The 22,981-nt window shown below is 41.8% G+C and overlaps 1 protein-coding gene across 5 annotated transcripts in view; it reads right to left on the bottom strand.

Moving 5' to 3' along the window:
* DCLK1 (doublecortin like kinase 1) overlaps positions 1–22,981 on the bottom strand; it is a 396,113-nt gene that overhangs the window by 80,112 nt on the left and 293,020 nt on the right. For 3 of the 5 annotated variants that reach the window (XM_077752540.1, XM_077752541.1, XM_077752543.1), the window contains exons 1-2: positions 1,619–1,756; positions 586–680 (exon numbers count right to left, since the gene is read on the bottom strand). In XM_077752540.1, the coding sequence (XP_077608666.1) occupies positions 586–680; positions 1,619–1,637 (114 nt within the window). In that variant the 5' untranslated portion in view covers positions 1,638–1,756. Of the gene's footprint in view, positions 1–585; positions 681–1,618; positions 1,757–16,263; positions 16,381–22,981 lie in introns of those variants that run through there. The other 2 variants (XM_077752539.1, XM_077752542.1) reach the window with 1 other exon arrangement.

Below are 22,981 nucleotides of genomic sequence, written 5' to 3' on the forward strand. Positions count from 1 at the left end.
ACAAAAAAAAAAAAAAAAACAAAAAAAAAAAAAAAAAAAAAAAAAGAAGAAGAAGAAGAGGGAAAAAGCAAGTAGTGATGAACAGGAGAAGGTACTCGATGTGGGGTTTCATTCACAAAAACACGTGTCCTACGGATGTCTTCCCCCCATGCCAGGGACCCTAATCTGCTCTGGACCACCATTCGGTACCATAAAGCAACTCCCCACCACAGCCCCCCGCCCCTCCAAAACAGCACTTTTCCTTTTCCTTCTTAAGGAAGGTTGATGGTTAGTGATGCTGTCTAATGAAACTCATTACAACCAAAGAAGCTTACCAACCAGTGCCAATAAAGTCTCCGGCCATTCAGGACAAAAAGAGTTGGGTGTTTAAAAAGGAACCAGTGATGGTTTATTGTTGTCAGAGTTAAGATTCGGGCAAATTCAGAGAAAATGAAAGCCCTGAGTTCTAGCTAAGAGAAATCACAGCCCCTGTAAGTGACCTGCCCTCACCTGGTTGTTGCCTAGAGACAAGCAGCGCTCTTAGGAGCTGGCACCTGGGCAGAAGCTCAGGCAAGGATTAAACGAAGAGCTTGCTTATTTCCTTACCCTCTGCTTCCGCAGGCTTCCCGGGCTGGTGGGTGATGGGCTTGGCGACTTGCCCGAGCGCGGAGTAGACAGCTGGCTACCGGGGGTTCCATTAACTAGAATCAGAGTACCACAGAGAGAAAAAAAAAAATCGCTTATTAAAAATTTTCATGACAAATCATCTTCTCATAGAAGCAAATAATTATAAAGGGGTATTTGCTAAAATTCCAGACACCTTTTTATCTGTAGCCCTGAAAAGCAGCATCAGTGAGTAACCCTCTTCAGAAATTCACAGTTTTGCTAATCCTGGGTTTAATATAGCATCAGGCTACATAAAAATCTTTAAAAATGTACTTTGGCGAACTTTCCTGATGAACTTATTAAATGGTGCCTTTAACTGTGCTGACAGATTTTAGACATGTGCTTAAGGTCTTGAGACACTTTCGGTGGGATTCATCCTTAATTCTGTCCGTTAGCTTCCGAGCACCGCCCAGTAGGGGCGAATGTCAGCACAGCTCACAAGTGATGTTCCCAGTGCCTTGTTAAAAGAGATCACTATCTTTTTACAGTTAAGAACTCGCTTCTAGAAGTTCCTGCATCCACTTGTGCCCTGCACATCCCTCTGGCCTAACTCTGAAGGATCTTTCTTCACAGGACAAACTAATTGGCACAGACACTCAGGAACTCCTCACAGTTTGTCTCTATTGCTGCTGAAAATACAAGTTGCTTTTTGACAGGTTTAAATCACGGGAATTCTGCCGGACTCCGAACACTTATACCACATTATCACTAAAGGCAATCAAAGACACAGAACTCAAGTAAGCCATTCTCTTCTCTGAGTAACATCACCTCTAGGAACTGATAACACGCTTTAGAAACACGACTTTTTAAAGATACAGAAGGTTGCCACTATCTTACCCATAAACAGGACAACATTTTCACACGTTTTACATCCACAGTCAATGAAGCAGAATTTGCAGTGAGATACACACACATTCTTGAGGGTGCACACAAACATTTTCCAGGAAGGAGAGCAAGAATGCCTTTAACTTACCTTCTATGAGTTCTAACATGGACACAGTCTTAGTGTTTAACCTGGCAAAATCAAGAGGCGAAATCGCTTCTCAGCACTAAGCCCAGCACCCGCGGAACTGGGAAGCAGTTGGATTAGTTAAGGATGGCTAAAGGCTGCTCCCAGAGCAGGCTGAATGAGATGCAGGATTCATCAGCAGATGCCTTTTCTGCGTAAGGCTGACGTCTTCCAAGCAGCAGTGGGAGGTGCGGGTTCTGTCTTAGGCTACATCAAAGGTGTCAATTAAGCCTCATGCCAAAGCAGAGCCGTGGCAACCCCCACCCCCGACACCACTAACTCCCGGAAGCCAGCGGAGCCCTTTCCGTACTTTGCTCTGAATCATAATGAAGTGCCTCCCGGGGGCAAGACGCCCAGTGACTCATCCGAAAATCATAATGACAATAACTTCTAAAACCTGGTGAGTACCTGGTAATAAGTACACCCTCACCAAATTCGGTGGCTCGCTGCACTGTTTACTGGTTTCCCACAATGTTTGCACCAAAACTTAGCGCCCGTGAGAGTGGGAAGCGCCCTGTTTTGTCATCTTCTCTAAAGACCTTTAAAAAATGTCACATCACCCATGCTGCACTAATGTGCAGCTCTGCCTTTGAAATGCATTCGGTGACTCCTTCAAAACAATAACTTTGGAGGAGAGTGCAGACTGGAGTCGGAAGCAATGCTTTCATGGGCTTGCATTCAACAGCCCGGTCTGTGTTGAATGAGCATGAGGTCAGGCCTCTTCACGCTGGACTTCAGGCCACCGGCCTCTCTAGGGAGGGCTCCGAAATAGACAAGAACTAAAGAACTGTGGCCAGAGGTCCCCAGGAAGGCCAGCGGTTGACAGGAAGACAAGTTTTAGGATCGTAATATTTTCTGTGTCCACTTTTCCACTTTACATCTCTACGTCACACCTGAAGGCTACACACGCTGGGGATAAAAGAGCACAAAGGCTACACAGACTGGGGAAAAAAGGGCAAATGGGGAAGCAAACGGAGTATTAACATTTCTTTTTACTTTTGATTCAGTAATTTTATCAAGCTGATGGAAAATAAAGAAAAAGAGAAAGTGGAGTCCCTGGAGGACTGCCTTAGCCTTTTTTTTTTTTTTAATGTTTTATTTATTTCTAGGAGAGAGAGAGAGACAGCGTGAGCAGGGGAGGGTCAGAGAGAGAGGGAGTCACAGACTCCGAAACAGGCTCCAGGCTCTGAGCTGGCAGTCAGCACAGAGCCCGACGCGGGGCTCGAACCCACGAACCGCGAGATCATGACCTAAGCGAAAGTCGGACGCTTAACCGACTAAGCCACCCAGGTGCCCCCACCTTAGCCTTTTTAAAAAGCAAAACAAAATTGCAACATGACTGCATTTGGTAAGTACCTGTGATGCGTGCATCTCAGTTTATTAAAGACTTATTTTCTATGGACCAGTTAATGCACTTAAACCTTTTACATATGTATTTACAAGCATATATGCATACATTAGCCCATTTAAAGCTTACAATAACTCTTTGAGGCAGGCAGTATTATTTTATTTTATAGAAGAGGAAACTGAGGCATAAAACGATAAACAACTTCACTAGCAAAGATGGGGGCAGAGCCCCACATCTAACCAAGACAAACCAGAATCTGCACTCTTCGCCACCACATTCCACATGGCGTGAGCCTGCTAGCCTGCAGGGGAACCAGGCAACTACTAGTACTCGCAATAAAGTATTTTGAGGAAGGCTGTCTTGAGGGCTGCTACTGAAATCCTAACTATGGGGTCAAAACTGCCCTACACCCTAGAGAGAGAGTAGCGGGTAATGAAACCGAACCCAAGTATTAGTGCCATTCTGTAGGTGAAAGGGGATAGTACACCTACGTACAATGAAGGAAAAGGGTTCCAAGGCAAGGGGACCGCCTGTTTCGTGGCTGGGCATGGAGGAGGGAGCAGTTGAAAAGTTGAAAATTGAAAAGACCTAAATGGGTAGGGGTCATATAATGCAAGGCTTTACAGTTGATGTTAAGGAGTCTGATTTTTACCCAAACGGCAATGATAAGCTCTTGAATGGTGTTAAGCAGGAGCCAGGGGATCAGATTTGTATTTTTAAAAGCTCTCAAGAGCTCTTGCCTGTCAAGAATGGATTAGGGGAGAAGAATAATGGGCTCAGGGATATCCCTACGGAGAATGGGTAGACAGGAGGGAGTGTGGCCCATTAAGTGTCCTACGGTCAGAGTGATGGTGTGGCTGGGTGAAGGGTGCTGCAGTGAGGGTAGAGGTTAATGGAAACATTCTGGAGAGATTTCAGAGATTCAAAACCATAGGACGTATGAGAGGACTGAGGCAAGAAAACGGGGAACAAGTTTAGAAGGACAGAGAACTTGGACACGTTGGATGAAACATCTTAAATGACATCAATTCCGCAGTGTAAGTGGGTATAATTTTTCCTGTTTTACATGAAGTAATTTGCCCAAAGGTGAACAGCTGGAAGGTGGCAGAGCTAGAGCGAACCTCATTTATGTCTTCTCAAGGAACTGCACACTTTCCCCGTGAGCAGCCTGTCCTGACACCTCAGGATATGTCCAGAATTCGTGTCCCCTGTCTGCAGGGCGAAGGACTCTAGGTTCCTTTCTCTATCACTGGGGCGCCTCCTTCATCTAAAGCCACTGACTCAAAGCTTCTGTTTGTGTCACCATCTCTCCCGAAAAACAGAGTTCGAGTGCCAAACAAGCCATTTCCAATCAAACATTTTGGGAACACAACCTGATTGGAAGTTGGGAATGGCTTGTGTTCTTAGGGTCAGAGTTCTATTCAGACTCTTCCTCATGGCCACCGAAAAAGCATTAGCAACTTCTTGAAGTGGTTCTCGACATCCAGACAATATCACACACTTTGTTGTTGAATCACTGCTGGAATACATAATTTTATTTCCTAAGTAAGTCTGACACATGTATTGAATTGAGTTGTTTTTTATCCTGTGATACCAGAAGTCTCTGAATGCCAATAAAAAAGGCTTTGTCACCTATTTAATAGAACTTATTAAGATTCAAGTAACAAATGGCATTACTTTACAGAGTAAAGTATTGCTTGATTAAAGCGTTCTGCATTTCGAATGGGAAAAATTCAACTCAAAATGGATGTTTTTAAGTGGCCAAGCGGGTCTAACAATTAATTACTTCAATGTGAAAGAAACTATGTCTGAATTACTGAAGGATCCATCAGGTCTGCTGCCTTGTACCCAGTTACGGGTTTCGTTTACTCAGATCTGTCAGGGTACATTTACCTTAAATCCTGAATCCTTTGCTCTACTTGTTACTTCCTGGGGGAGAAGTGCTAAACTTTAGGCTGGATTATTCACAGATCCCATGATGATCAATCACATAACTGTCCACCAAAGAGCTGTGTACAAAATCTGTGGAGGTGACTTTAAAAACCCTTAGTTTGTGTCCCTGCCTTTTGTCCAATCGGGCCATCACCTAAGCCCATTGGGAACACAACAGCATGAACTGGTCACAGGGCATTATTCCGCATAAACGATCCAGCCTCACCTTTTCCTTTATCATTTCAAACAGATGACCCTACTCTATTTTACTCATGGAAGCCATAATTCAGGGCTCTATAATCAACCAGTCAGCACACACACAGCATACGGCCATACACTTACTTTGTGCCTGACTCTATCAGCCTCTGTCTCCCAAAACTTGTAACTGAGTATGAACGTTATGAAAAAAAACCCTAGAATCTGGGAACACTTGGCTTACCTTTACTAATCTATTGCACCTTTGAAATGACTAGGTGTCAGTGTATATTAATTTAGCAAAGACTTTGTAAACTTAAAGAGTTTCTTCTCTTTACAGTTTCATTCTTAAAAGTCTCAGACCGCATGTGGAAGCTAAATGTTTAACTGTCTCACACTGGTCCTAAAACCAGAGCAGTGTCCAAGCAAAACTATCTAATTACAAGGTAACTTTCTAGACATGAAAATCTATGTTGTCCTTTCCCAACTTCCTTTCTGCACTTAAGGTGGCTCATTTATTTATGAAGCTACACTTGCAGCGATGAGAGGAGAGAACGTCTGCATACATATGGGAGTCCGGTTATGTATTTAGGGGGTCGTGATTTAGGCATGTTGTTGGGGAGATCTGACTGCTTGCCTTAGACTTTCCCTCATTCCTCCTCATAGAGGAGGCTGTAGATCCTCTAAAATCTCTTTTCCCAGCCCTTGTCCATTGCGTGCCACACTGTGGATTAGAAGAAGAAGAAGAAAGAAGCAAAAAGCAGATGGAGTCAAATGAGGCCAAGAGAAAACAGACATCTAATGGGGTAGAGGTGGGGGAACTCTCAGGGAAAGATGTGTTTTCCTAATTCTGTCTTCATAGATGCTCAACTCATAAGTAAGGCAGAACTCTGAATTTCCCCATTTGTCTACATTGTCTTCTTAAATTGAATCAATGGGCCCAATTCAAAGGGACTGTCTGCTAAGAATAATGGAAACTGGCTCATGAAGGTACATCTTTGTTGTAGGTAGACAGGAACTGTGGGGCTTCAGGAAAGGACCTGGCTCTATGAATTAATTTTTTAGATAAATACTTACAAAACGGACCCTGAACACCAGGAAACCTATGCAACTTGAACAGACCCCAGTATTTCTCAGTCCACTCATCTGGTCAATTTACCTAGCAGTTACCATGAACTTGGAAGCACTATGGAATGTGTAAAGAATTCTTGCTTTCAGAAACCTCACAACCTATGAGGATGATATGATATGTCAACTATAGACCAGGAGCCAAATCAACTGTCACAAGACTGTAGGGATGGAGAAGACCCTAAAGAGTGAGGTGACCAGGGGATGTTTCACAGAGGTCCTCTGGGCCAACTGAGTGCGTGCCTTCTTTTCAGCTGAAAGGGCAAAAGAAGGCTTCTAGGACTAAAAAAAGGTACCAAGTGGAAAACCCAAGGGTTATCCATCCGGTAGAAATTTAAGCTAGTTCATAAGATAAAGCACAAGTCCAGAGGAGAAATGGGAGATTGAGCTGGAAAGGAAGGTGGGGGCCAAATCAAGATAGGTTTTCATATGAGAATAAAGAGTTCAGACTTTTGGGGAGACAATAAGTAATGGCAACAAGTGTGACATGAGTGTGCAGGGCAGATGTACGGGGCAGAAGACAAAGGGAGGAAGAGGTCACCTGGCAAGCAGGTTTTGCAGCCTGTGAGAAACCGGAGTCCTGGAACAGCGCTGCAAAGGGGGAGCCGGAAAGACTGGGACAAACTGAATGTAGAAGGGAAGGGGGGAAAAGGAGTCAAAGATGATTTCGGGGGGAAAGGAGAAAAAAAATGGAATTCGATAACAAAACAGCATCACCTGGAGACCTCTGACTTATAATTACGAAAATGCGTTAACTGGGATCGCAGAACAGGCGGTGGTCATTGCGAGGGAATAGGGCATTCAGGGCACCTTGAATCAGGGTGGATGAGGGTCTTGGGACCGAGGGCTCTGTAGCTCTTGGGTCCCCATGTGGGTGTTTTGCCCTCATCCCACCGGGAATTGCAGGACGGCCTCCCCTTCAAGTTGAGCCTGGGGGTCAGCCCTGGAGCAGTTCCACAGTGACACCCCCCCCCCCCCAGGGACAACATGCCCAGAGGACGCTCCCCTGCCACTGGGCTTGCCTGCTGAAATGAAGCTTTCCCAGGTTACCAGTGGTGTCCTCACTGCTGCGTCCCGGGACCTCCTCTCAGTTCTCATGCTACCGCACTTAACAACAGAGATTTCTGGCCTCTCCCTTCATCTTGAAACTTTCCACCCTTTGACTTCTGTCACGGTTCTGTCTTGGTTCTCCAGCCTCTTCTGATGTGCTCTGAGAAGCGCGGACGATCACCTTGCTTCCATGACCATCCTTACTTTACTCACTGGGGTAGAGGGAGAGGCATCCTACACGTCTATTATTTAAATCACTACTATATGCCAGCGTCTCCCAAAGAGACACCACTGGCTCCAATCTGACTTAAATGCAGTTACTCGTTCCTAATTGCCTACTGATGTTTCCACACTCAAAATGTCTGAAATATACTCATTCCCTACCACTCCTCTCCTCACCCCTCAACGCTGCTCCTCATTTCTGAGTCCTCTCTCCTCTTATGGCCCCACATCCAGTTAAATTCCCGGTTCATGGCCTTTTCAAAGTCCATCTCATTCCCAACATTGCTGTTTAAATTCTGGCCTGACAATTTCTTTCCGGGATGACTGCAGTGGCCTCATGGAGCCTTCCATGGGACTCGGCCCATTGTGTGTAGCCTCCTCTCTACCACCGCACCACTGTTTCTAAAATTCCAATAAAAATCAAATGATGGTCTTCCCTTACATTTTCTTTCACCCTCTAATACCTACAACAAAAATATGCCTTAGGGGCCTGTGCAATGACTACAACCAACGTGTCCACCATCTTCTTCTCCAACCCTTTCCTCAAATCTATCATCCGTGACTTTACAACTGTTTCTTAAATATGCCACATAAATTCATGCTTTTGTGCCTTACCTCTAGGGTAAGAAGGCCCACTTGGCCCTTCTTATCCTGGAAGGATCCTCAAGTCCCAATTTGGGAAGTTTTCTCTTACTCCATAAATGAGATTTAACCCTTTCTACCTCTGGGTTGTCATGGTACTTTCTACACAATTGCAGTAAGTGGGGTGTGTGTGTGTGTGTATGTATATATATATATATATATATATATATATACACATACATATATAAACATNAGACAAGGATGGTGGTTTAATCATCTTCATATCCTTAGGACTTAATACATGCCTGGAACACAGCAGATGATACTCAGGAAATGTTTAATTAACATGGGGCATGTACAATGAGGAGTTCATAAAGGCAACTGATGTAGGGTGCTGCCTACCCCCCAAAGACAGTCATGATATGGGGTCAAGATAATGGTTCAAAGCTTTGCAAAGCACTTTTGGAGATATCCGCCTCCTGAGGGTGAGCACTAGGGACACCTGATGGGAGCAGGGAAAGAGGGCTGAGCTTTATATGCAACAAAAAATTCAAAAAAATGCAAGAGATGAATCATCAGCCCCCTTGATCTTCTTGGTGGATTTTGTTTTTAAGAATTCCGTTGGAACCCCAAAGCATCAAAGATCTTCCATAGAATGTATAAGGTGAAATCTATATTATAGGACAAGACTGAGCTAAGAAAAAAATAATAGCTATAAATCTGCCTTCGAAGGTGCTTGATATAAATCTAAAAAGTTGACATATTGGAGTAGAAAGCTGATTAAAATTCTCTTTGCTTCCCTAGCTTTGATTCCTGTCTTATCTGCATATGTTGCATAAAATATTTTTACATAACTGTAAAAAAGGAGAATTTGAATAGCATAAATAAGAAAACTGCAGGATTTCCAGAGTCATATACAAGTAAGTGTTAAGCCTGGCGAGGACAGAATGGTGCTTCAGTCTTGGTACAAGGTCAATGACTAAGTCACTCAGCTTTTCCTGCTGTCAAATATTCACCCTTGGATCTCCTGCACCCAGCATTGCTGGTCAACGGTGGATTCTCAATGCGTATTGAGTGAATGAATGGTTGTTGCCGGGAGTATTTCTACTTTGGACTATACACATCTGAAGGACAAGAAAGTCCATCAACTCATGCTTGAATTGGCATCCACTGAGGGCTCTATTATGTTTGCCATGGCTTCCACAGAGAGAGAGTCTAAGTAGGTGTTATTCTATGATAAAAAGTTGACTATCCATTTAAACAGGCATAAAACTCTAAAACAAACAAAAACCCTCAAAGTTCTTCTAAGTGATCCAGGAAGAGGTCAAAATTTTGAAATCTGTAAGTTTTTAGGAGGACTGCAGCAATGAAAATTCATGATAGGTGACTGTGATTTTCTTACGCTTTTAAGTGTTTATATTAAGAAAATAATATAAAGCAAAACTAAACTTTATCCATTTTTATTGAGATAAATTTAGTATATACTATATTATACTCTTATTTTGGAGATATTTTGTTATATCTTCCTTGTACAGATAAAGGAATTTTTTAAAAAAACTTAACTTTTAAGTTACATATTTTACGAACGTCTGTGTTCCAAAGATAAACACGCATGAATAAAGATTCAACCCATATTAAACACTCTTTATGATATTCTTATATATTCATGTTTCTTTAAAAATCAACTAAAAACCATTTTTCCCATTTCTTAGTGATAATTGCATTCAATGTCTTAGCACACAATTGTCTGGGGGCTCATTATTCTTCTTGTGTGTCATTAAGGTTTCTGGTTTCTCTCTCTCTCTCTCTCTTTGGATTTTTGTTTTGTTTTGTTTTGGTTTGGTTTTTTTGTTTTGTTCCAATTGCCTTTTGGACTCTCTCTGTTAAGGAGATTAATAATAATTCATCAGGTATATGAAGTATGTTATCTATAAATTATTTAGGGGGCTTGACCTGTATGCTTCTTGAGAACAGAGGCTGTTTCTTTCATCTCTGCATTCTTTCATTACTGCCTAGGAAATGCCTGCCACCAGCAGATCTGCACTTGATATTTCTGAACATGTAAATTACATTAATAAATCACCTCTAGGCTTCTTTTAGCTCCAAGAAGAAGAATGAGTAAGGGATGAAGAGAAGATCTAGAGAGGATACTCATTCTTGTTCTAACACTGACTTACAAAGGAAAGCCTCTGTCTACCACTGACCATACATCCGTTGGTCAGTTGGAGTGAATCATTTCACCTTCTGGGACCCTGGTACCTGAGACTCATACTTATTACGCTTCTATTACAAAGTGTTATGATGTTGTAAATTGCAATGTTAAACCAGGTACTGTATTAGTTTTTTCCTGAAAATCAAATCTTTAATATTATTAAACAGAGGTGAAGAAACAGGTATCAAGGATGGCCAGCCTTCATTGTCTAGAGCACATGAAGCCCCAGGTGTCAGCCCTGAGCTGCCACTGTTAACTCTGTCACTCTGGGTCAAGCAGCTCCCCCCCAGCCATGACTGTTTCCTCATCTCTAAAAGCAGACTGGGGGTGCCTGAGGGGCTCAGTTGGTTGAGTATCCAACTTTGGCTCAGGTCATGATCTTGCGGATTTGGGGCTCAAGCCCCGAGTCGGGCTCTGTGCTGACAGTTCAGAGCCTGAAGCCTGCTTTGGATTCTGTGTCTCCCTCTCTCTCTGCCCCTCCCCCACTCTGTCTCTCTCAAAATATAAACATTTTAAAAATTAAAAAAAAATAAGAACAGACTATATTACTATATAACAAATAATAATATTTCTTGATCATATTTGGAAGACAGTGAGGAGCATTGAAAAACATCGAAGAGATACAAATCCTATGTAAATTCTGATATCATTTAAAGTTAACAGTTTTCTCATAACAGCAGCGTGACATGAAAACTGAGCAAATCTTAACTTTACACGATGCTTTAATCTCTGTATAATGTAGGAAGATGAATATTGAAAGCAGAAATTGAACTGAAGCAGAAACGATTTCAAATTTTTAAGTTAATACTTTAGGGGAAAACAAGGATTCTTTAATGTTGGAAAATCAGGTTCATGATGGTAACATGGTTTTGGGGCAACAGCAGGACTTTAGAGGCATGGAAGTAAAATCATTCACATTCTAGTCTCTATGATTTATAAAAAACAGCAAACAGGCTCTTTTAAGAAAATGGTGATGTGGGTGCCTGGATGGCTCAGACGCTTAAGAATAAAACTTCAGCTCACATCATGATCTCAAAGCTCGTGGATTCAAACCCGACGTGGGGGTCTGTGCTGACTGGAAGCCTGGATCCTGCTTTGGATTCTGTGTCTCCCTGTCTCTCTGTCCCCCACCCCTGCTCACACTCTGTCTGTCTGTCTCTCTCTCAAAAATAAGTAAACATTAAAAAAAATTTAGTGGCGCCTGGGTGGATCAGTCGGTTAAGCGTCCAACTTAGGCTCCGGTCATGATCTCATGGTTCCTGGGTTCAAGCCCCACATCAGGTTCTGTGCTGACAGCTCAGAGCCTGAAGCCTGTTTCAGATTCTGTGTCTCCCTATCTCTCTGCCCATCCCCCACTCATGCTCTGTCTCTCTCTGTCTCAAAAATAAATAAACATTAAAAAATTTTTTAATTAAAAAAAAGGACATGGTGATGCAATTAATATAGAGATAATTCATGGTTCCTTTCCACTGGTTTTAAAGCCATGCTTGGGTGGAGATGGGAGTCTTAGGCTAGTCCAGTGGACGGGACTGACACAAGCACTCCCCCACACCCAGCAGCTGTGTTTGCCCAGAAAAGAAAAGGAAATACCCCTGGCCTTCCTAAACTCTGGGCATAGATACCAGGGAAAGAGAGTGGTCTTGGGAACATTCACGTAATTGACAATTTTGTGACTGGGTATTACTGCTCTGTAAACTCTGTCTATATAAGTATCATCCAGAGAAAGGCGACAAGATTTGGTAGCAAATCAGAATCAAGAGACAGTCTTTGCTTATCATTAGCTGTTATATAACCAAAGTATGGCATACTTTCTAAAGCAAAATGAAGGAAGTTGAAAATTTTACATGCATAAAAGTCTCATGTTAAATTAAATGAAATCAATGTCATTTAATTAATTTCAACCTAGAGGTTAAGTATACTTTGAATGAAATTTAATTTTGGAATGGATTTGGATTCCACTTTCTTTTATGGAAATGATACTACCCGGCATGGCACACCTAACACAAATTCCAAGTTAGTGCTGCTCAAATCAACCAGATTTTCACTTGAATTGAAAGGACTCAAGGAAACAGTAGAAAACTGAAATGCTTGTTTGAAGCAATCTATTGATTTTGAGGCAATGCATCCTATCCATTTTAAACTTCTAAAAAGAACAGTTACAAATTTTGGCAGTGACGAATACAAATAGATTCATTACATTTGCCTGTCTGCTTTTCAGTATTTCTGAAATTGCTTTTGGTAAATGATACATTCATCTATATTTATAAGATTATAATTAAATGTATTATATTTATAATATTTATACACTCTTAGAGATGCTGAGCAGTGATTATGTTACCAGTTAATTCTAAAGTGAAATACTTTCCTGCATTCATAATTATCTTTTTAAAATTAGATTCATGATTTTTTTTTAAACTCAACTTTTAGATGTATTTTTGGAGTAAACTAGGCTTTTCACTATTTACAAGGTTATTTCTGAGTTGCAAAAATTCTCTCTCCTGTTTTCCCCCATTCGGTCTTGGATGCCACAATCAGACAGGAAGTGCGAGGACACTTGTTGTTTGCATGTATAGTAGAAACCTTAGCAGCAGACAGTAACTGTTTCAGAGCTCATGAACTCATTGTTTGACATGTGCACAATCATCTGACCTATCCCCCTTTCTTGACTTATGAGGACAAAAGAAAAAAGGAAAAAAAAAAAATTCTGCCCAAACCCATGAACATCTAACTGCCTAAAAGCCTTAAAAATAAAACATGTTAAATGAATAAACAAACAAAAAGCAGAGACAGACCCACAAATACAGACAACAGAGGTTGTCAGCGGGCAATGGGGTTGGGGAGCTGGGCAGCATGGGTGAAGGGGAGTGGGAGATACAGGCTTCCAGTTATGGGATGCATAAGTCATGGGGATATATAGTCAGTGGCATTAGAATAGCATTGTGTGGTGACAGAGGGCAGCTACACTTGTGAGCACAGCATAATGTATAGAGTTGTCAAATCACTGTACTGTACATCTGAAACTAATGCAACATTGTGTGTCAACTATACTTCAATTAAAAAACAAATTAGGGGTGTCTGGGTCACTCAGTTGGTTAAGTGTCCAACTCGCGGTTTTGGCTCAGGTCATGACCTCACGGTTTGTGAGTTCGAGCCCCACAGTGGGGTCTGGGCTGACAGTGTGGAGTCTGCTTGGAATTCTCTCTCCCCCTCTCTCTGCCCCTCCCCTACTTGTGTTCTCTCTCTCTCTCTCTCTCTCTCTCTAAATAAATAAATAAATAAATAAATTTTTAAAGCCTAAATCATCATTTAAAAAACTGTTAACAACAATAAGAATAATCCATATTGATTCTGTTGAAATAGCTATACTGTAAAAGACATAAGACTTTGGCCAATCACCCATTAATAAATGTTCCCTCCACTATACCTGACATTTTAAAATTCATGGTATATACTAAGAAAGAAGAGAGGAAAGATGAAACTTTGTCAATGTCAGAGTTGTTTAGGATTGGGGACTAATTTTGTTTTGTAACATCATTTTTAATAGTATTAATGAAGTTTCAGTTAATGTGGGGCTTTTTTCTCCTTTATAACTTTCCATGATTATACTAAATAGCCAAAATTTTAGGGGCAAAAGCCTGGCTAGGCCCATGACATCCTTCTTCCTCACTGTTCCACCAGGGTTCATTCGACAGCCTGGGTTTGCTTAGAGAAAATGAGCAATGTCCTTTGGTCAAGAGTGAACATCCTCCAAAGAGCTCAGTTTTAACCTGCTAACTGGTTAATGAACAAGCTAAGGTCTCCCAGAAGAGTTTTCCTTGCAGCAATTCTATCACTGTTCTGTCATTTTGTAGGGATCCACATCTCTGTGTGTTGGTTGTATCTCTCTCGAAGGGAAAGAATCCCTCAATATCGGTTTCCAAGGAAGGAGTGATCTTCAGACAGAAAATCTCTCTTGTCCCAGGTAATCAGCTCTTTGAAGGTGGGTCATTGTAATCTTGGTCTATACTGCATAGTATTTGGAGCTTTGCTCCTGGGTTGCAAGGGTTAGAGATAGACATCACCACTTGGAAGCAAGCAGAGATGTAGAAAGAAGTCATCTGTGTCATGTCAATAAATGAAGATGAGCAAGCCATGTTAGCAGTCAAATGACTTCCTGTATATCTTTCACCCCAGATTAGCAGTCAAATGACTTCCTGTATTTGTTTCCCTTTTGTTATCTGTAATTCATTGGGTGAGCATCAGAATCACCTGGAGGGCGTGTGAAAACCCAGACTGCCAAGCCCTTACCTCTGGACTTTCTGATTCAGTGGGTCTGTGGAGGGGCTCATCAAGACGACATTTCTAACATGTGCTCAGGTAATGCTGATACTGCTTAGTCAAGCGAACACATTTTGGGAACCACTTCCTTCCCCCACTGCGCCTCATACTATGATCCACAGACCATCTGATCAAAACTGCCTAGAATACTTGCTAAAACATAGGCTTACGACCTTAGTCAGAATCTGAGGGGTGGGGGCAGCAGTCAGGATGGCAAACTTTACCAAGTTGCCAAGTGACATTCCTGCTAAGGTTTGAGTCTCAATGCCTTACCCATTCACAAACTTTCATTTCAGAGTTGCACCCAATCTGGGTGAGCTCTGTCCTATTAAGGAAGGAGTTCTCAGCCCACCTTTAAGCCAGGAGGAGCAAACAAGCTGCATCCCAAGTGCCAGCCAGGATCTGAGACTTATTCCCAGACGAGTCATGATGCAGGGCATGCTGTGAGCAGGACGCAGCGGCCACCCATTGCGGACTCCCTTAGGGTGAGTGTCAAAGGAGAAGATCTTTGGAGAGCTGTCTAGGGAAGGCTGTCATCAGTAAAAGCCCAGGAAGAAGGTAATTCTTAGAGAACCAAGCCTGGGGTGCTCTAGCTATCCAGCTTACTAAGTTCCTTTTTCTGAGACTCACTTTGGAGGTTTTGGCTTTACTTTTTAAGGAAAAACATCATAGCACCTCTATTTTTAAGTATGGAGGTTATAACTTACGCTCCAGTGTAACAGCTGCTGAGTGATGCCAGAGGCAGGGCCTTGTAGCCCCAGCCTAGAGATCTCTGCACATGCTCTGTCTCAGCCCAGGCCGGTGAGAACCAGAGGGCCCCTGTGTAGGCCCCAAAGGTCTTTGTATCTATTTGCAAGAGCTTCTCTGTCTTCACGGAATCGGGGACAATCACCCTGATGTACGTATCATTTAATAATTCCCAGTCACCAGTTTATATTATTTAATAAATGATTCCCTTCAATCGTGAAATAGACCTTATACCTGACACCAAAAAGAAAAACAAACAAACAAAAACCAAATCACACTTTCTAACTGACTCATGTCATTTTTAAGACCACAGAAAGAAGAGGCAGAGCTGACACGGCCATCCTGTGAGTGCGCACATCGTGCCCCAGCACCGGAGCCACCGAGAGGCAGGACACAGACCCAGGGTCACTCTAGCCTTCCGTGCTCCACGCTCTCACTGCTTCTAGCTCCAGAGCCATGCTGGGTCCACAGTCAAACGTGTGTTAAACAGAAGCTCAGCAAATACAAATTGGAAACTCTTCGTAAAACAGTCCCAAGTAGAATAAATGCTTTAACAGAGACTTCAGCCGTGGGGCACCCTTAGCCTGAAAAACTGATCTTTGTGGTGAGAAATGATGCAAGTTGGTAGGCTACCTCTATGTGTGGGCAAATCTGGGTTTCCCGAGTCTTTGCTAAGTAAGTTTTCCCAAGCGTGATGCTTTTTCTTAAAGCTACCATGCTAGACTCTGGCAAATCTGTTCCGTCATTCCAACATGCTCTAAAATTGTAAGCCGGAATCTACTCTCTCTTAAAAACCTCCCGCGCTGGGCTTCACACACCCTGTGTGCATCATGCGTCAGAAACAAGACAGTTCCTTCATCTCCTTTCGTGCTTTACCTGAGCTGGTTGATGCAGGGGATTTGCTGCGCCTGGAAGGTCCCGGGCTCTTGGTGGTGCTCCTGCGGGATGATGAAGCTATTTTGGTGTAAGAAGTGGACTTCACCACTCGACATTCTGCGGGAAGAACAACAATCACACATCATTACAGGAACATGGCACAAACCATTCAAAATGCACAGTAAACCGGAAGACAGGAACATATGGCGCCCCTCAGTCATGCCTACTTCCTGCCAGCCCAGTGCTTACCGATAACAAAAGAATCAGGAAAACAATGAGAAAAGGGCACAGTGGACGTCTTAGACATCAAAGTAAATAATACTCTAAGCCTCCTAGTTTACCTTGTTTACAATAATATTTTGGATAGATTGGAAGTCATAGGCTGGTAAAGAGGTGCTTTTGTTGATATCTCTCCACCCACCTATTATGTTATTTGTGTACATGTGTTTCTTTCAGGATAAATTGTTCTTTCTTCCGAGAAAAATGTTAGACAAAAGGTCAACCTCGTAAACCAAGATATACAGTGATGGAGGATTCCACTGATCAGGTTCTGATTGACTGTTCTTGGGAATCCTTGCAGTGAGAGCGGTGGGCTTTTACCAGGTGTGAGAAACAATAGCATCTGCTCATAAGAGGTAAAATCAGCGAAGAGATGACCTTACTCTGCTCCCAGGGCACTGTGTGAGCCTATGCCACCACACAACAGTGCATGTAGGACAGTTCCTGGGCTGAGGTGATAAAACAACTCTGCTTTCATTAGATTTCAATCCTTGGTGTTTGTGCTCATGAAATTCAACACTAAACGTCTTAAACAGCAAAGAGTGTTTTATTTCCCTCTAAGTGAGCTGCATTGACCAATTACTACGTTGTATAAATCTACACATCTTGTTCTGAAGAAACCACTTTTAATAATAAAAAAATGACTTGTATGCTTATATTGATAGTCAATGATCGCTATAGATAGAAAAGTATAGAGAATATAAAATAACATTTATCAAGTGATTTTCTTTTCGAGGGTGGTATACAAAGTAGAATTTTCTAGAATTTTTTTCTACTCATTTTATATTTATATTTAAACAACTTTGGGATTAGTCTGTACATGTTGATCTTTTACCAGCCTTTTACACACCATGATATATTGTGAGCATGTCTGCCCCATCTTTAATGGGACATTTTACTACACGGATGTATCACAATCTGCTCACTCAAACTCTTACTGTTGGACATTTAGCTTGGGTTCAACATTTCACTCTCATAAATAATCACACAAAAACATCCTTCTAAATGAGCATGCAGTTATCTGATTATTTCTTCAGGACAGATTTAAACCCTGGCACTCAAACTTTAGTTTCTAGTAACTGGAAACCAGGGGGCCCATCGCAGGTGCTTAAAAAAGTCTACTGAATGAAGTGGGACTGTGAGTTTAAAGAGAAGACTTTTGAAAAGTTTTTGACAAACTGCCCTCGAGACAAGCTGAGCCAAACTGTACTTTCATCAGAGTAGAAGAGTGGTCATTAGTCTAACCCCTCAGTGAGGTTGGGTTTTATCTTCTCAAAAAAATATTTAATTTCCAAATAAATATTGGACTTTGTTGCCTTAAATCTGAATTGGTTTGATTACCAAGAAAATTGTATACCTTCCCCCATATGCTTATTAGCCATTTGTATTCTTTTCCTATTATTTGTTCATGTCTTTTGGCCATATGCAATTGGGATGTCTTTTTCTTATTGGGTTGTAAGAATACATGCTGTATTAAAGTTTTATCCCTTTGTCTATCGTGTTATAAATATTTATCTGTGTAGGCAGTGATTGAAATATATTAGCTTTAAATGTGGTAGTCTTTTTAAGTATAGTAGTTTAAAAATGAAGTCTAATTGATTATCTTTCCCATTATCCATTTTTTATCTTCTTAGACTTCAATAACAAAGAAATCATAATAATTCCAGCTCTAATTCTGATGCTTGATGTTGAAATTTTCTTCCCTACTCATGTAATTTCTTTTTTTTTTAATTTTTTTTAAAATTTATTTTTGAGAGAGAGAGAGAGAGACAGCATGAACAGGGGAGGGTCAGAGAAAGAGGGAGATACAGAATCTGAAACAGGCTCCAGGCTCTGAGCTAGCTGTCAGCACAGAGCCCGATGCAGGGCTCAAACCCACAAACCATGAGATCATGACCTGAGCCGAAGTCGGACCTTAACTGACTGAGCACCCAGGCGCCCTCATGTAATTTCTAATTTTCTAAGCGCAAAACATGTATTTTTTCCTTTATACATTCCAAATGGCTTTATATAAACATCTTTTCCCATTTCCCCAAACCAACAAAGTAGTTCATATTGTTTAGTAAAGAAGGAATGTAAGTGTGTATAAGAATGTATATGTTGCAAGACTGCAAATAGGAGATAATGGAGAGTGTCTCCCGCAGAGCCTTAGGAATTGAATTATGGGGGGCAAAAAGAAAAGGATTTCTAATAGAGAAAAGAAGATGAAAGAAATTCCACCTTGAGGTATTAGTATTTGTGGCTTCATAGCCAAAAGTAGAGGGAAAATGATTCAAGGCATTACTGAGCATGCCCAGGCTTCACCGATAGTTACTTGGGCCACCGTTGGCTGCTCTAGCCTAGCCAGATGGTCCTGAAATAGACTTCCATTTCTTGGNAGACAAGTAAGCAAGAGATATAACATAATAATATCAGAAGGTACAACCAGAACTGCAAAAACTGTTTCCTTGGGGTAATACCTTCTACAGGTGTGTCTACGGAGGTTCTAATTCACAAAACAGATCTTTGGAACTTGTGAAGAGGACATCCAATTAGCTCAAGGCTCTGCCCACACTGATGACACAACCTGGAATTTGTCCTAGCCTTGGACACCGGCCTGGCCTTTTGGGAAATACATTAGCCACCAAACCGGATGGCTGTAGTGCTGCTGGTCCATTGGCATGCTTCCAATTAAACTTCCATCAGCTGCCCACTGTGTGCCAAGCGCTGAGCACGGCAGGCATAATGAAGAACAAATAAAGTTTTGGGACTCGAAATACTCACCACCTGGTAGTGCAGTATGGAGTCTTTTAGCCAGCAATAATTTTAACAAAATCATTTTTGAAACAGGGCTCTCTTTGGCTGGTTTTTATTTCATGGAACTCATGTTTGAAAAATGTTGTTTTAGGAAACAATTCGTTTTAAGTAATAATAATTTTTCATTTTAACTCAAAATCAGGATCATAATGAGGGCAGGATGACCAAGACTTTTTGTCCTAGGTCATGAATGTTTAGAGGACACTCCATTTAAAATAATAATTTAAGGAGCTTAGCATCTAGTGAGCAAGAATGAAAAGTTAAAATAGAAAGCTACCAGATGGTGCACATTGGTAATAACACCCATCTGTGAGCCGCAACATGAATTAAAAAGTTGATTTTAGGGTTTGTTGCACGCTGTTGGCCAGAGGTGCCAGAATTACTAGTTATGGCTTCAACTACCAACCAGGGCTCTGGAGCAGCATAATTGAACCAATCTTACCACAGCAAGTTGACATTTTCCAGCTACCACAAAGAAACTAGGCATTTTAGTTAGGCAGCTCAGCCTTCTGAGAGCCAATGTAGGCGTTTTGTTTGATTTTCGAAGTATTGAAAAGAACTCGTGGGCTCAGGCCATGCTTCTATAGCTTCTCTGGCTTCTCTTGAACATAGTTCTCACCATATTATTAATCTATCAAAAGTATTCATTCATTACTCCCCCCACTTCCTACTCCATTTGGTACTAACTAGTCCTGACGTATTAAAAAGTGTGTAAAGTTGCTCCATAAATATTGGCCCAAATTGCTACTGATCCCGTTACTACTTCTGTGAACTCATACTATTCCCTGAACTAATCCAACTTCTCATTTTGCAGAGAGGGAAACCAGGTCTCAGTGAGGTTAAATGACTTGTATCAGAACCCACGTCTCTTGGATTGATGGGCTTCCTTACAACCCCAGGACCTGATGCTGTCGCTTATGCAAGCTGTCCACCTGTGAATAAAGGCTGGAAAATTGCTATAAGTGCCCATGTTTCAGGCAGACAGACAAGTGAGTGATGGTAGATAGTGGGAAGCATGGCAATCAACATTAAGTTAAAAATTGAAGATGCTAATCCTACAATTCTACCAAGATGCCTATTGCATCGGAAAACAAAACAGAACAGAACAACGAACTCTCAGAAGTGGAGTGATAGTGAAGTAGCAAGCAGGTTGCGGGTCATGGACTCTGCAAGATAATTACCAGTATTATAAAGCTTGTACCTCTTGCCTTCAGGGTAAGAGCAAAGCTTTCATGGGTCACATAATGGATTAAAATCATTCTGTAAAGCTAGGATCGAATAACAGAAAACAGAAACAAAACCATGACAGTAACTGCTTTTTTCCTTGGGTCAAAATAAAACCAACTAGAGAAAACTGCAGCTCCAAGCCATAAATTAGGAAAAATAAATACAAAAGACTCTAACCATCTTTCCCATTAAAGTTTGAGTTTTATGTATTTTAATTAGTTTAAATGGGAATGGTGTTTTATAATGTTGAAAAATGCAGTGAAGAAGGACAAACGCTTCATTACTTTGGAGAGAACGCCAAAATCTTTGTCAGCTTAAAACCACAACTTAGAAACATCATGAATAATAATAATCTAAATGGCCAGTAAAACATTGTTCTTACAAAAGACATTTTCACAACTTCTGGCAAGGAAGAAACCAGCACCCACCATTCTCCCTCTCTCGCAGGGTCATTTGTTTTTGGGGGGTAATCACTTCATTCTGATATTTCTGGCACTCTTGTATTACAAGGGATATGTTTCCTTTGGCAGTGGAGATAATGGACAGACAGCACAGATACTCCTTAAGAAAGACGATGTTGCAAGACTATAGGTAAGCCACTTAAAGGAAGCTTCAGGATAGTAATTTCTCTTGGTACTAAAGGTTGAAACCTACCCAAAGTACAGAAAATCAGATCAAACGCATTAATTGGATCTCTGATGACTGAACCCATTCTAGTAAATAAGCAAGAAAGCAAGGTTTAGTTAAATCTATGCTTTGGAAAGTCCCTATACTCACAGTTCCGTGAGGGGGAAAGTATCATTCTCCATATGGTCTATACTAATTAGTGTTTGCTCTACAGATGTCCTCAAAATTTGGTTAAGAGAGAAGTCAAAACATTTCCCATCTTCGTCCTGGACACCAACTCAAGAAATAGGCCTCCTGTACTGGATAAATGTAGAGAGACAGCCACGATGCAGATGTACAGGGAAGGGACTGAAGAAGGAATAAATTCTTTGGCCATGTTCTCAGTGGCATGAGAACTTCCACTTAGGCAGATCCTCCCCCTACTCAGAAACAGTTGGTAGGTAGGCCGCAGTGTTGTGGAAGGTGCTAAGAAGAGACATGATGACAGACTTCTACTCCAGGCACCGACACTTCACCTGAGCTTGCAGAGGGACCCACTTGTGCCTTTTGGAGAATCTTGAAGAGCAAAGGAAAAGCCTCTTAGTACCCAAATAGTGAAGTGCTGCATGCTGGCTAGGGAGTAGTCCTTAAACAAGGTATGTCTCTACTCCTCTACCCTCTTTTTAAAACCAGCCAGAATCAAAGCACTGTCAGGCAGAGGCCTCTCAACTGATATCTGTTCTAAGTTCAGTTGTTCAGAACTGTTCAGGAGATGGGCAAGTTCATCTGGAAGAATCCATCATGAGCAATAGATGTGTTGTGCTTTCCTCCCCATCCTGATTACAAGGACAAGCTCCCTCTCAACTTGGCAAAGGTGCAAAGCCTCCAAATGGAATAGCATTCCTCTCTTTGGTTATATGCAAAAGAGAGTCAGGAAGCACATTTGGTTCTAGAGACGTTTTATAAAAATGGCACAAGCTCAATGGCCAAGAGAGAACTTGTGACTCTGTCTGTAACTCTCCAGTAAGTTGCTCTTGCATGTTCATAAGCTCTGAGTTGGAAGGAGCCTTCTGAGAATACCAAGGTTATCAGTGATTACCAATCAACCCTCTCCTCAATTCATGAATATCCTCTCCTGTCTCTAGAAATGGTTGTCCAGCTTTCTCTGGACACTTTGTGGGCCTGGAGGATTCACCACCTCTGTCTCATGGTTTTTGAAGCTTTCACTATCGTGCTTAGTCTCCAGCTGGTCATCAAAGGTGAACTCAACAGAGCATCGCTGGCAATGTCAGACCACTAAATTTTACTTCCTGTGGAAACATGATGATTTTCGCACTTCAAAGCACCATCAGAGGATACCCAAACGTAGGCTCCTTGCAGGAAGGGTCAGTCTGCCTCTGTCCACCCAGGACTGCATCCCATGCTTTCATTTCTCTGCCACCTGGGTTCTTAGTCCATCCTGACGCTACGGTGAAACTCCCATCCCTACAGGCTGTGAGGTTTGGAGCCAGTATTGCTGCCATATGCAGCATGTCTGGAATAAAAGCAGTCAAGATTCAAACACTCTAAAACATAGTTTTTAAAAAATAAAGTATGTAGCAGACTGAGCTGGAAGTCGCTTAGCTGGAGAGTAAAGTCCCAGAAATGGAGATTTTTAAAGTACCTTCTAAAAATACAGCTACGCGTGTCTAAACCCAGCACCTAGACTGGCCCACCACAACTTTTCAGAACGCTCCAGATGGCGCACACGTGTTCCCACAGCCTGGGCTGCTCACTGTGAGACGAACACGCAGCAGCTCTGGAAGCACGC

This window comes from Crocuta crocuta, unplaced genomic scaffold (assembly GCF_008692635.1).
Source record: "Crocuta crocuta isolate KB4526 unplaced genomic scaffold, BGI_CrCroc_1.0 scaffold190, whole genome shotgun sequence".
NCBI classification, from domain to species: Eukaryota; Metazoa; Chordata; class Mammalia; order Carnivora; family Hyaenidae; genus Crocuta; species Crocuta crocuta.